Source organism: Miniopterus natalensis, chromosome 2, assembly GCF_054644295.1.
Source record: "Miniopterus natalensis isolate mMinNat1 chromosome 2, mMinNat1.hap1, whole genome shotgun sequence".
Lineage (NCBI taxonomy): Eukaryota > Metazoa > Chordata > Mammalia > Chiroptera > Miniopteridae > Miniopterus > Miniopterus natalensis.
This window is the reverse complement of record NC_142082.1, coordinates 86,974,097-86,988,229: the sequence shown is the minus strand read 5'-3', so window position 1 is coordinate 86,988,229 and position 14,133 is coordinate 86,974,097. Positions and strand designations below refer to the sequence as shown.

Genomic DNA, 14,133 nt, shown 5'->3' with positions numbered 1-14,133 from the left:
TGACTCCCACCAGGGGTCATATCTACTCTCTGGGAATGGGAAGAGGAAGCCAGCCTAATTTAGGGATGTTCTATATCCTATGAGGGTGTGAATATCCTAAGGCCAGCTACTGGAAATAAATGGGGACAATTTCTGCTTTTGTTTTTCCAAATTCTGTTCACTTTTAGTATACTCTCTGTTTTTTTTTTAATTTATCTTTATTGTTGAAAGTATTGCAGATGCCCCTTTTAATCCCCCATTGACCCCCTCCACCCTGATCCGGCATCCTGCCCCCAGGCCTACCACACTATTGTGTGTGTCCATGGGTTATGCACGTATGCATATAAGTTCTCTGGTCAATCTCTTCCCGTTCCCACCTCTCCCCTTCCCTCTGAGATTCCTCAGTCTGTTCCATGCCTCTATGTCTCTGGATCTGTTTCGTTTGTCAGTTTATTGTGTTCATTAGATTCCATATATAAGTTAGATCATGTGACACTTGTCCTTCTCTGACTGGCTTATTTTGCATAGCATTATACTCTCCAGGTCCCTCCATGCTGTCTCAAAGGGTAAGAACTCCTTTTTTACAGTATACTTTCTTGATTGACTATTACAGTCTATAGATGTACTTTAACTTAAATGAACTCAATATGTGAAAATATGGCTTTACAAAAAGAATTAACTGATAACAATTGCAAAAATACTCTTTGACTTTGACCTAATTCACTTTAGAATTTCCCATTGATGTGGTCAAATGACCTGGATTCGGAACTGATTTTTTCACTCACTAACTCATTGGATTGTTTTTGGTAAACCTCTTCAACTCTTCATGTCTTAGTTCCTCTTCTATAAAATAAAGACTGTGATACATGCCTGTTTCCTTTCTGGAGTTAACACTCTGAAATCAATTATGGGAAGGTATTTAGAAAAGTGTGAAACTGATATGATCAAATTACAGTTAAAGAATACATGCTTCATGTATTTTATTTCATTTATTTTTTATTGGGAATATATCCTAAGAATTCTGAAACACCAATCAGAAAGGCTATATGCACCCCTATGTTCATAACACCATTATTTACAATAGCTAAGATCTAGAAATAGCCCAAGTGCACAGCAGTAGATGAGTGGATTAAAAAAAAAGCTGTTGTACATTTACACAACGGAATACTATGCAGCTGTGGAAAAGAAGGATCTCTTATCCTTTGCAACAGCATGGATGGACCTGGAGATTGTGATGCTAAGCGAAATAAACCAGTCAGAGAAAGACAAATATCACATACACGATCTCTTTTATATGTTGAATCAAATGAACAAAGTAAACTGAAAAACAAAATAAGTCCAGAGATATGGAAGCATGGAACAGACTGACAGATCTCAGAGGGAAGGTGGCAGGGGGGGCAGAGAATAACCAAACAATTTATATGCATATATGCATAGCCCATCCATGGGCACAGACTACAATGAGGTGAAGGCCTAAGGTGCAGAGGGAGCAGGGAGGAGGGGGCAAAGGAGGAAAAATGGGGTACATCTGTAATACTCTCAATAATAAAAATAAATTAAAAAAAAAATACATGAACCTTTATTTGTTTTAAATGATATTACTAAATTTTCCAAAAAAGTACCTTCAGGGGGTCGGAGCACTTTAATTATGTTAAGTGAGATAACAGATTTACACAAGAATTATTTCTCAACTACCATGAAATATGGGACTTTTATTTCCAGAAGTATGAAATTTAGCCATTCAGAAGTCTCTTTTGTTACAATGTATTATATTTACCTAATGAAATGGAAAGGTGCTTGACTAAATATTTGCCTAAGTCTTCTTAGCCAAAAGCCAACAGATACATTTTATCAATAGGGGAAAAATATTCCAAACTTTGTGCTATAGATGGGTGCCTTGGCGATGCTCCCACTGGAAGGAAGGATGGAAGTACCTTCTTTTTTTTTTAGTTTATCTTGTCGACTGTATTACAGATGCCCCCTTTTCTTCCCATTGACCCCCTCTACCCAGCACCACCTCCCACCCCAGGCCTTCACCACACTATTGTCTGTGTCCATGGGTTATGCATTTGTGCATATAAATTGTTAGGTTAATCTTTCCCCACCCACAGGCCCGCACCTTCCCTCTGAGATTCATCAGTCTGTTCCATGCTTCTCTGTCAGTGAATCTATTTTGTTCATCAGTTTCTTTTGCCCTTTAGATTCCACATATAAATGAGATAATGTGATATTTGTCTTTCTCTGCCAAGCTTATTTCACTTAGCATAATATTCTCTTCCATTTTCTATCCAACAGCTAAGGATGTTTACTTTTATTATTTGTGTGGTAAAGAGCCTTAAAACCATGTCATCTGAGAGATGTTTTGTAAATTTGGGTGCTATGCAGTGGATTTGAAACTTCTCCAACCATCTCCTCTAATTCCCATGGAATAGGTTTTAAAAAACCCAGGCTGAGTCTTTTAAACAGAGGGGAAATTGTTGAAGTCTTTGGGGGTGATATGATGGATGTGGGGGGTTTAATTGGCTCTGGCTTTCACTTTGTTCTGGAAGCCACTGTGAAGCTTCTAGCGGATTAAGAGTAAAATGTCACTTACAAAGAGGTGAAGAAGCTGCAGAAATGCCAAGGATAGAAGTAGCAGCAGCAAATGTCCTCCATTTATACAACACTCTCCAGAAATTTCATCCACCCTGGAATTCAGGGTAGTGCAGATTGAGCATTACCACAAAAACAAAATAAGGGTCTGATAATTTTGAGTTTCCATTTGTTGTTCCCTAACAATACAGGTTAAACAAGAATACAAAGCTCATCAAGAAAGCCCATTCACCACCTAAGGTTTTAATTTTATTTTAAGAAGAAATGTTTAGTCTTAGTTTATGGTTAAAGGTCAGAATAGGAGCACACTTAGCACACTAGACTTCCATCACATTTTGTATTCAGGTTGCCTGAGGGGAGCTGGGATTTATAACTTTAAAGCATGTAAATTTTAGAGCCCAGCTATAAAAGGCTTTTTACACCCCTAAAATGTTAAAGGTTATCCAGTATATTTATGTGACCTAAGTGTGGCTTATTTAGTTTTTACGACCTTAGATATTTAAAGCATTATTAGGCATTTGTAAAATATTTCAAAATACATTTTAAGAGGGAAAATATGTTGTGTTAGTGGCACTAACATAATTGAAACTACAAAACTTTTTTGTTCGCAGACATAATAGATATTGCAATTTTAACTCAACATCTGCTATGCAGGTTGCTGGTGAGAATTTTGTCTAAATTCTGATCATTGATGCTGTGGAGGGGTGGCAGTCAGGGCTGAGTTCATATGGAATTTTATGGAGCTCTCCACTTCAGGATGTAGTAAAGCTAAGTGTGCACACAGAAGGCATTTTCATGTACAATGTCAGGCAGCCGAAGTCCCTTATAAACTGCATTTTCCTTCTGAGCCATACTTAGAAATGTCATTTCTCTGTACACCGTGGGTATGCAGTCTATGCTATTGATAAAATTGATATAAAATAAAGAGTAAAATTTCCTCTTCAGAACCCCCACTACAGCAGAAAACATAAGTTGTTCTTACATATGTGGGAGTGGACCTCATACGTTTTATGTTTCCTTTTAGTTTACTATTTATAAACTTAGTTAAACTGTTTGGCAGGAGGGAGGGCTAGCCCCATGGACCAGAAAATGACCTATTGATTCTGAATCAGTTTCAATCGATTAGATAATAATTCTAAATGTCTCCTTTGTGCAACATCTGTGTTCTCTTTTCTACAAATAAAAACATACTAATGATTCTTTCAGAAGTGTCGGAGGAAGGCTTCCAGATTCCAGCCACAATAACAGAGCGATATAAAGTCGGAAGGACAATAGGAGATGGAAATTTTGCTGTTGTCAAGGAATGTGTAGAAAGGTGAGGAGATCATTTGCATCCAACTTGAGAGGAAACATTTGGCATTATGGTTTCCAAGATTGTGTCTTTATTTGCAGTCTGTGGCACATAGAATCAGTTAATGCCTCAACTCCAGTTGTAAAGAAATTTTAAAAAAGAAAAGAAAAACCCATCTAACAACAGATTTGAAAAATGTAGTGATTCCTGGAAGTAATCTATAAATTAAGGACTTTCATTTTTCTTTTTAATGTACTCAGCAAAACTTTGCCAGGTTTTTCAGGTAAGTCCTTTCATTTTGTTAAAAAGTGTATATACATACATTGAATAGTTTTTTTTATATTTTTAAAAAATCCTCACCTGAGGATATGTTTTATTGATTTTTTAGAGAAAGAGGAAGGGAGAGAGAGAGATCAATTGCCTCCTATATGTGCCCCAGCCCCCTGGCAGGAAATCAAACCCACAACCTTTTTGTATATGGCATGACACTCCAACTGACTGAGTCACCTGGCCAGGGCTACACTTATTTTTTGAGACATTTTGTAGAGGTCAGACTTTTTTGTATAGAATATATATATATATATATGATGTATAATCATAAAATTAAATATAATAACCTTGAAAAGCTTTAAAATGCATATGTACTGATCTCAGCAAAAATGGTATTTAGTGCATTAAAATATTCTATAACAAATGGGCTAGGTACTCTTGTGAGCCAAAGGGAAAGGTTTAGGGTGAAAGATTTATCTGTGGGATCTCAATACCTAATCAAGGCCAGTAGCCAATGGCTACTAGATGGAAGGAGTGACAGCTAATAAAGTTACAGCCTTGTTTAAGGCGGCCTCAGCCCTAAGCTCAGCGTTAGATTGGAATTCATTTCTTGAGTGGCTGCTTACTTAAAGCCAGCAGCTTTTCCTTAGACCTAGGTGAGTAGAGTGTTGAAAAGTCAGGGGGAACTTATCTCATTCCTAGGGGGATCAAGTCCACTGGCTTCCTGGGGGCTGAGATGGGTGTGCAGTTTTCCCCTGTTACTCATTCTTATCCCCAGTGGGGCTGGACACCCAACTATTTCCTCAGCACTGTGTGAGAAAAATGCTCCTCCATGCTACATCCCCTTTCAGAGAGAATTCCTTGGACTAGAAGCTTTAGCCTACAAGAGCCAAAACTTGGTCTTCTTCCAAAGGCTTTGACTTAGAAGCACATTAGAGATGGAAGTCTAGGGTCTCAGACATCTTAGTTTGGCCAGTCAGTGTCCACTGATTTTCTCTGTGATTCCTTTGCTACTCTTTGGAAGATACTTCCTTGACTAAGGCAGTGGTGCCCTCATGAAGCTACCCTCCAGCAGCGGATCTCAAACTTTGCTCCACTCCACACACCAGCTGAGCCAAGATTTTTCCAACAGTTACAGCATACACTAGAGCAGCCACTCTTTGTGAGGGAGAACGTGAGTAATAATCAGTAGCTTGGAAAATCCCTTAGTTGCTACTGCAAGGTCACTTTTTCTCCTTTTTCCCTCTCATTCCCCCATCCTCAACATAAAGCCATTGTTGGATTTCTGCCAAATGTAGAAAATGTCCCGTTACTTTCCCAGGCCTCACAAGTCCAAAAACAGGAGCAACCAATTTACTGAGCAAAAACCATGTGCAAGGCCCTTAATTTATGATAGTTCATTTAATTATCATAATAATTTTATCATATCAGTATTGTTTCTATTTTATACAAAGAAAGCTTGGAGAAGTTAAATGCCCAAGGTCACTCATCTTGTAAGTACAGAGCAAAGCATAGATCCAAGCCCATCTCCAAAACCCACACATGTGACCACTCTACCCCACTTCTTCCAACAAGGGGTCTCCCACAAGAATATGGCTTAGCTGAGTCAAAGTCATGTAGACTACATGTCCTGTGCAAAAAAGACATAAATTAAATCTGGCAAGCCATTCCTAAGGTAACGGATGGAAGCATTTGTGCTTATGTAATTTCATATTTCATGTATACTTTTACTGAGTGTAAAACTTTTATTTCCACTGTAGCAGAAAATCCCATTGGTAATAGATTGCCATACCTTTCAACTGTGGAGTGTCTGGTTATTTGCCAGTGTTCATCATCTGTTGAGGCCAGTGTGGTGGCCATGTGCTGCTTGTCTTAGTACATGGATCAGGATGTCAGGGTGACATCTTAGTTTGACAGTATTGGTCTTCCCACAGTAGAAATTTCTCATTTTTCTATCCAGAATTCATTTCTTTCTTTCTAGTTTGAATTGTTTATTTTGCATGAGTTCACATCTTGGGTCTCATTGTACAAACCTTCAGAGTGTAAACACCAGATTGCTCCAAAAAGTGTTAGTATTCCTCTCCACTGAATGAGGTCATATGGCATGTGCCCTCTCTTCCCAGAGGTATCATGAAACATTCTTTTAATATTTTCCAGAGGTCCAAGAAAATAAAAGCGAGCTAAGTATGTTGTGAATGGCACACAATGCTTGTGGATACATTCTGCCATATTTTGAAGGATGAATATGTATTAACGAGAGCTGGTATGTCACTCCTCTGTTAATAATATGCTGTCACAGGGAAGGTTTTCCTACAACAAGGGATACAATAACAGTGCTACACTGTCCTATTTTTTCATGGTCCCATATCAGTATATCTTTTGATCGTGGCTCCCAGGTCCACTTAGATTTTTGCCTGTTCTCCACTTGCAGTTTCTCCAAGTGGCCTCAGGAGCCCCTAGGTGGTGGGCTGAGAGGTGCTGTATTCTGAAGCTGTTTTCTGAAGCATTTTGAGGCCCCAGAGAAAAGTCAAAGAGCTGAAAAGCACTAACAAGAGGTCAGAGAAGAGGTAGAGGACTCATGATGAGGCACTCTCACCCCTGGCTTTCCTGGCCCTGTGTGGACTAATTACTACACAAGCTAAGGCCACAAGTGATGCAGTCATGAGTAGTGATTATGTCTCAGGTGGCTTTCGGGCCTCCTCCTCACCTGCACTGCATGCATTTTTGGTAATGTGGGCCTCGAACTGTATTAAAATTCTAGCTTCTCATGATTTCTTTTCTTTCCCCTTCACCTATAAACCTGAAGAATTGCACAACAGTACCATCGGCTTTGGAATGAATGTGGGCAGGCTCAAACCCACCCAAAGGAGCTTAGACTCTAGTGTCACCAAATGGGTTGCATCCATCTAGAAAATCTTCAGAATTCTCAAGAACTTCAAGAACTATATACCTGTAGTTTGAAGGCATTTCCTGCTAAAGTCAGATGGATTGGGTAAATGAGTCAGGGTGAAGAAGCTTAGGTATCTCTCAGCTAGCTGATAGTGTTCTTCCTTCTTTCCTTCCTGAGGATGCTCTGGCACCCATGTTCATATTCAAATAAAACTCCACTCCAGAAATAAGAGATCTGGGTCACCTCATCTCTCTGCTCTCGGCAGTCCCTTCCCCTTACTATGGAGGCTGAGATATCGCTTTATTATGCTTACCTGGTAAACAAAGTGTGCTGTTTACTAACCCTCTTTGCTAAGGGGTCTTCCTGTTATTGTCCTCACTGTCACCATCCTCTGGAATTTCCACAACTTGATTAACATGTTTGGAGCTCCTGCTAGTTCAGGCCTGTGCTGGGCAGTTCAGTATTCCAAAGAGAGACAAGACAGCCCCTCTCCAGGAGAACCTGTCCATAAACAAAGCCTTGCCATGACATTCAATAAATGCTATGGTAGAAGAGTGATTAAGAAGCTATTCTTCCTTTTCCACATAATATTTTAAAAACGCTCAAAACACAGCAAACAACAACAAAAAGCCCATTAGTCCAGGGCAGCCCCATCCTTGTCAGTCCATTCCCCTCTTCTAATGATTCTTCTGCCTTCTGGGTGAGGGAGGAGGATGGGAGAAGACTGGTTGGAGTTGAGAATCACTAAGTTAAACAAGACAGCTTCCTCCAAGCCATTTTTAGCACAAACATTAAAAATTAGATTTAGTTCAAGTTTGTAAAATTTGGAAATTTATTTCCAGTAGTTCAGGCTCCAACCTTGGGTCAAACTAAATAGGAAGGGGACCTTACAAATTGAATTCCCGCAGAGCAGGAGGAAAACAGTTTGTGCTGCGGCAGCTGCAGCGTTCAAGGGCTCCATAATTCCAGAAGAGGTCAAGCACATAATTTCAGGAACAAGCAAGTAAATGGTCTGCATTTTCACCAGCAATCCAGATGTTTAGTATTCCCAATATACCAATCTAAAGACTCCTTGGAGACGAGGACAAGGTCTCACTCACCTCTGTAACCACCAAAGCACCATGCTTGTAACTGCTTGCTGAATAAATATATAGGCACATCCTTGGAGCTAGTTTAGGGTAGTGGGAAGGCAGATATTTTATTTAAGGCTTTATTTCCTTACAAGTGTTTTCACTTACCAACTTGAAGCAAGCAGTTAAATCTTTATTCTATGGTATACATTTAGTAGTAACACCTGTTTTTAGGCTCATTTTCCAGTCTCAGGTACTCTCCTCTAAACATGTACTTTCAGTAATAAGGATTTTATTATGACTTTATAGTTCTTCCCTCAAGGAATCAAGAAAGAAAATTTGCAGCATTAATTTTGGTAGTCTTCTACGGGGCTCATTGTCTGATATAAAATACGGGTAAATCTGACTGAGCGTTTAATCCTATTGTGTGAGAGTCTGTGTAGTGAACCCATAAGGCCCTTTTTCCTATTAAACCCCAGGACCACTGCTGCCCAGGGTTGCACACATTTCCCACACAGCTGTAGGCTCAGGACACAGCCAGAGTGCTTGGAGTCTTGGGAGCCAATACACAAGCTTCCTCCCTGGGGATCCTGCTCCTTGTATGTCTGGTTGTAGAGGGGATCCAGTCTTCCTGGATAGCATACCAGCCCTTTGCCATGAGGACTTTAATGTTCCTCAGATCAGGGAAATGCAGGATGAAATGGCAAAAATGGGGAAATCCCTGTCTCACCAGCACTGTCCTGTCCATCCATCCACTTTGTAGAGGCACCGAAGTAATGGAATTGTCAGCTCCAGCCTCCCTCTCTGGCCTTTTCTGGGGCTGCTGGCTTTTATCAAAGCAGTCAGTCCAAGAGTGCAGACTTGCCTGCCATCAAATGGAACTTTTTAAACCAGATAGAGAATTGCTCATGGATTCTAATCTCAGATTTGTGTTATCATAATTTTTTAGTGACTCATGAGAAGCAGAATCCAGAAGTACTTCAGCTTTTCGTTTTCCTCTTGATTAAGTATTCTTAAATTTGCAAACAAAGTCTCCAGAAGCATTGTAAGAGGAAGCTACCTAAAGGGCCTGTGATTCTCCTACAATGTGAGGAATCCCTTTATATCTGAGTCATTTTGCTTTCTTACTTATCTGTTTGCCTGTACATTTTAAATTTCTAATGATAGGCCTTTCATTTTCCCTCTTACTGAAGTGCTTTTTCTCCACCCCTATGCCACACTGATGGCCTGGTGTTTATGTGGGGACACTGAGCACCCAAGTACAGCATTTAGCCAAGGCCAGCTCACGCTTTCTCCATCATGGCCTCTCTGCCCAGCTGTGGGCCTGAAGAATCAACAAAGATCCACTCAACAATGTCCTTGGGCCTCTTAGTCCATTTCTTCATGGGGCTGGAGGAATTTGGTTTCCTCTGGAGGAGAACCACCCTGAGGCAGATCTTCTCCCATCTGATCTGAAAAGCCCTCTAGTGGAGAAAATGGGCTTCAAAGTGATTATTTTATTCTGGTTTTATTCACCAGATATCATTACAATAATTTGGTGAATGTTTATTGTTTTCTGCAAGCTAGCACAATGCAGGGGCCTGGAATTATAGTGGGAGTGTCATTTTTAGAAGCAAATGACAGGACTGGTTTCTAAAATGCTCTTGAAACACACTGTTACTATCTGGCCTCTTAATCTTATAGCAAATCACTCTCTTGTTCTAACCATATTAACTGGGAAACCTGCCCCCACTTTGATTTTCCCATAATGAAGATTTTAAAGCTCTATTTTAAAATTTTGTCCTTTATCAATCTCACTCCCACTGTAATCATTTAGATCCCTAAAATTGGCTTTTATCTACAGGGAAAAGACTAGGCGTCTTGGTTTCCTACCAGAACTGAAATGGCATTGCTTATGAAGTAGTGGTTTATTATTGATTATTACATATGCATTGTGTCCTTTGACAATAAACATGTGGTGCTCGAACTCCAGTATCTTAGTAATGTTAACACAAGTTAGGAAGCTATTTAAAGGTAGCGGTATAACTAAACCCTCCCTCCTACAACCATCATGGAACAGGGGCAAGTGTTGGTTGGGATATAAGTGAAGCAGAGACCTCAAAAGCTCAGAGTCTTGCTTTTAACACTGACATGTGGCTATAGAAAAGTGAGTTGATTTCGATTGTCACCTCCATTTTATTTCTGTGAAATGAGACAGTCATAAAGGGCCCAAGAGGTCAAGAAAGCTCAGATAACAGTGTATCCCTTTCTACACCTTGAACACGTTATCCATGAGCTCTCTAGCAAAACTTATAGGCTTGCACCCTAAACTGCTTCTGTAGAATTTTCAGTGTGACCATTTGAATCACTCAGACAGCCACACTTCATGAAGAGAGAACCTCAAGAGAAACTGCAAAGAGGAAAGGCAGAAACTCACATCTGTTTTACATCCCAATCACATTACTTCAAGGGGTAGGGCAAGGCTTGGCAATGGAGCAGGAGTTAAGCAAGCCAGTAGCAGTAGTAGTGGTTTCATTACAAGTATGGCCACATCAACAGCTCACGATGTTTCTGTGCTAGTATATTTGTTGTCTTTACACTTGCTCAATCCCTGAGAGTTTAAATATTTCTTTTAAAAAAAGAAAAGACAGTCATTCACAAAATATTTATACCATGACGCAAGGTCTATGAGATAAGATATAAATCCTTAATAAGATGATTTAATATATTTGAAATTAGTTTATTTTTTAAAAAAATATTTCTCTTTGCAGGTCAACTGCTAGGGAGTATGCTCTGAAAATTATCAAGAAAAGCAAGTGTCGAGGCAAAGTATGTATAAAGTTTATTCCTATGAAAATACGGGTGTTTGGGGGGTAGAAAGAAACAGAGATCAGCTCTCAAGTAAACATAAATTCACCTCAATTGTTGCATTTTGGTGGAATACAAAGTTATATACTAATTAGATTATAACTTTATTTTATAAATAGTCCTGAAATAAAAGCTAGCTAGAATGATTTGATGTTATATTTGTTTCTTATTTTTATTTGCTTATTTATTTACTTTCTTCCTTTACTTTTGTGATCTTAATTTTCTTTCCCTCTTTCTACATGAATTTATACTTATTGTGATAAGTTCAGAAATTATAAGCATCATCTAAGGACCTTCAATATCTTTTGACAATTCTAGGTTATCTGAATATCAAAATCTAAGATATGCTCATTATATTTTACCAAAATACACGCCTCTTAAACTTCACACAGTATAGTTTTTACTCATGTTAAGTTAGCTCCTCCTATGTTCGGATGTGTGTGTTAAGATTACTTCTCCCTTGAACAGGAGCACATGATCCAGAGCGAGGTGTCTATCTTAAGAAGAGTGAAGCATCCCAATATTGTTCTTCTGATTGAAGAGATGGATGTGCCAACTGAACTGTATCTTGTCATGGAATTGGTAAAGGTGTGTATTTTGGAAAAAGAAATAAACCTGTGTAAGGCACCATTTTTCTATATAACACAGTCATTTATTTCCTCCCATCAATATTCAGTCTCTCATTTCTATACATTGGCATCATGGTTAAGGGTTATTTAGAATTATACTACAAGAGTTCAAGTCCCAGCCTTGACCTAAATAGCTCTCTCACCTTGGGATACCTCTCTGTGCCTCAGTTCCCTTATATGTAAAATAATAGTACTTACCTAGGAGTGATATTGTGGGAATAAGGGGAATTGCTTCCACCACTTTGTGTGACACAGAAAGTATTAGATACCAATATGATCACTGTTGTTATTATTGTAGTAGAAACTGTTTACTTTTCCATGAACTACATCCAAAAATGTCACACATTTCTATAAAAACAAGCTTTAAGCTTTTAGTCACCAACATGATGAAAAATAGCTCAGTCCTAACAATAGTGTAAACAGTCTACCACCTTTCAGTGAATGTTGCCATCTCACCTGTCACATAAAATTACGTTTTTATTCTAGTAAGTCATAGAATATAGAAATGGCTAAATATTGATAATGATTGCATGTAGGTGAAAGATGACTTGCCTATTTCCTCTGCTTCCATATATGAAATTTTTAGTAATTAGAAGTGTTAAACATTGAATGTTTAGTTTTCATAAAGTTATATTTTCCTCAGATTATATTTTTCTTAAGCCTTCTGTATTGTGTTAACCTAATTGGTGGTGGAAGTAATTTCTACTTTAGTTGTGATGTGTCATAAATTAGTCACACCACCTTCTGCATCAACTGTGTGCACCATCAGAGAGAGCCTGGAATCACACACTAAGCTGGTAGCAGGGATCTGTGGTACATGGGGTTTTCTTTTGTAAAGATTTAAGACAAAAAAAGCATTTAATAAACTAACCTGTTACTATATAAGAAAACGTTCATTCTAGGACCTTTAAATTTTCATTGTTCAAAATTACTTTACTTTAGATTTATTGGTATTTTTTCAACTTAGTGGTTATTTATATTTACAGATGGAGCCTATTTTTTCTACTTCAGGTTAAGACTTGTTTCTTTCTGAGAGGTGAGGGCTTGTTTGTAGTAACACAAGATTGTTGTCATGTTTGAGGCTGAGGGAGATAAAAATGTTAAACGGTTATTCCAACAAGAAAATGTTGATTTCATTTAGTCAGAAGATTTTTGTATTGGCACTGTACTGCCAAATAAAGTTTGGTGGTTACCAACATTGTAAATTACACTTTCTTTAGCACCAAGGGTAGTATTTTTATAATGATGTTAATTTTGAGATCAAATACTTTAAACCATTCCTGTTGGCCCTCTGTGTACTGTTAAAACTTGATCATCCTGCCACCTGCAGGGGCCCCTCTGGTCAGTGCTGGTGGGGTGGGTGGTAGTAGAGGGTGGCCCAAGTTTGGGAGCTCAAATGCTCCCAAAACTGTTACTGTATTGCTTCCTGCTCTTCCTTAACCCCAGGACCCTGCTTCTCCCTCTAGGAGCCTAAGGAACCCTCCTGGCCTCCAGCTCTGCCTCCTCTCACCTACCATCTGTCCAACAGGTCTGCATAGGTCCCTGATAACAGCTGCCTAGTCTTTCCTCCCCATCCATCCAGGGCCGAAGTTTGAGTAGGGGAGGGGATATTTAATTTTATTAGCTTCCCTTTCTCCATCCCTGCTCTTCAACCTTCATGTCAGACTAGAGAATTTGGGCAAGACTCATGACTACCCCCATTCCAATTCCATTTTCTGAGGTGCAAGTTTTAGCTAAGGGATTTGGAAGCTTTTTGAGGAAAGGCAGGCTGGGCAAAGAGTAGAACTGGATAATAAAGAATCATCTACTCTCCAGAGAAGGAGGGATTCTAAACTTTCTTGCATCTCCATTTTCTACCTCCATAGACTGGCCAGAATTTAGCTTCAGTGAGAGATCTGGAATGGGGACATGATTGAAACTACATACCATTGCATCCCCCAATAAATTATTTTCTCACCCTTTTTTTCCAGCACTTAATCTAGGAGCAAATCTCTCCCTACATTTTTAACTGCCAGGCTCCTTTCTCCTTTGTTCAGTGGAGTTCATTTTGTGAGTTTCCATCTTCTCTTCATGTCTTTAGTTCCATTTGATAAGCCCTGGTAGGGAGCAGGGTTTGGGTCCCAGGAGGAGATCCTTGGGTATAATATACTTTGCCTTCTGTCATTTATCAGCTTTTGTCCTGTGTTTTGATGGCCCAGGTCAATTTATGTTCCTGGGGAAAAGGGAAGTTGTATTGTGTTGTGGAAATAAAAAGATTTATTTGCAAAAAAACAACAACAAAAACTCATTGAATGAGTTTTAGACAGCTACAACAACGTTAAATTTGAAGATGAGCAATAAAAGAGGTAAAGGCTCAAGACCTCAGAATACATTTTGTGGGAAAACTTGGTCTGTCAGTGATATCTTAGTCTGGTGACTATAGCTAAGGAGGTCTTCATGTCCTTAACAGACTTTGTGAATTTTCTCTAGGTGACCAAGATGGCCTGACAAGGCCCAAGAGTGTCTGCAGAATGTCTCTAGATCATACTGTTAAACTTAGCCATACCCAGAACTTCTGTGAACCCA

General features: G+C 39.1%; 1 protein-coding gene across 2 annotated transcripts in view; it reads left to right on the top strand.

The window, feature by feature from the left end:
• The window catches only part of DCLK1 (doublecortin like kinase 1), a 429,374-nt gene that overhangs the window by 342,236 nt on the left and 73,005 nt on the right, over positions 1-14,133 (top strand). For both annotated transcript variants that reach the window (XM_016197264.2, XM_016197267.2), the window contains exons 8-10: positions 3,778-3,886; positions 10,843-10,900; positions 11,408-11,527. In XM_016197264.2, coding sequence (XP_016052750.1) covers positions 3,778-3,886; positions 10,843-10,900; positions 11,408-11,527 — 287 coding nt within the window. The remainder of the gene's footprint in view (positions 1-3,777; positions 3,887-10,842; positions 10,901-11,407; positions 11,528-14,133) is intronic.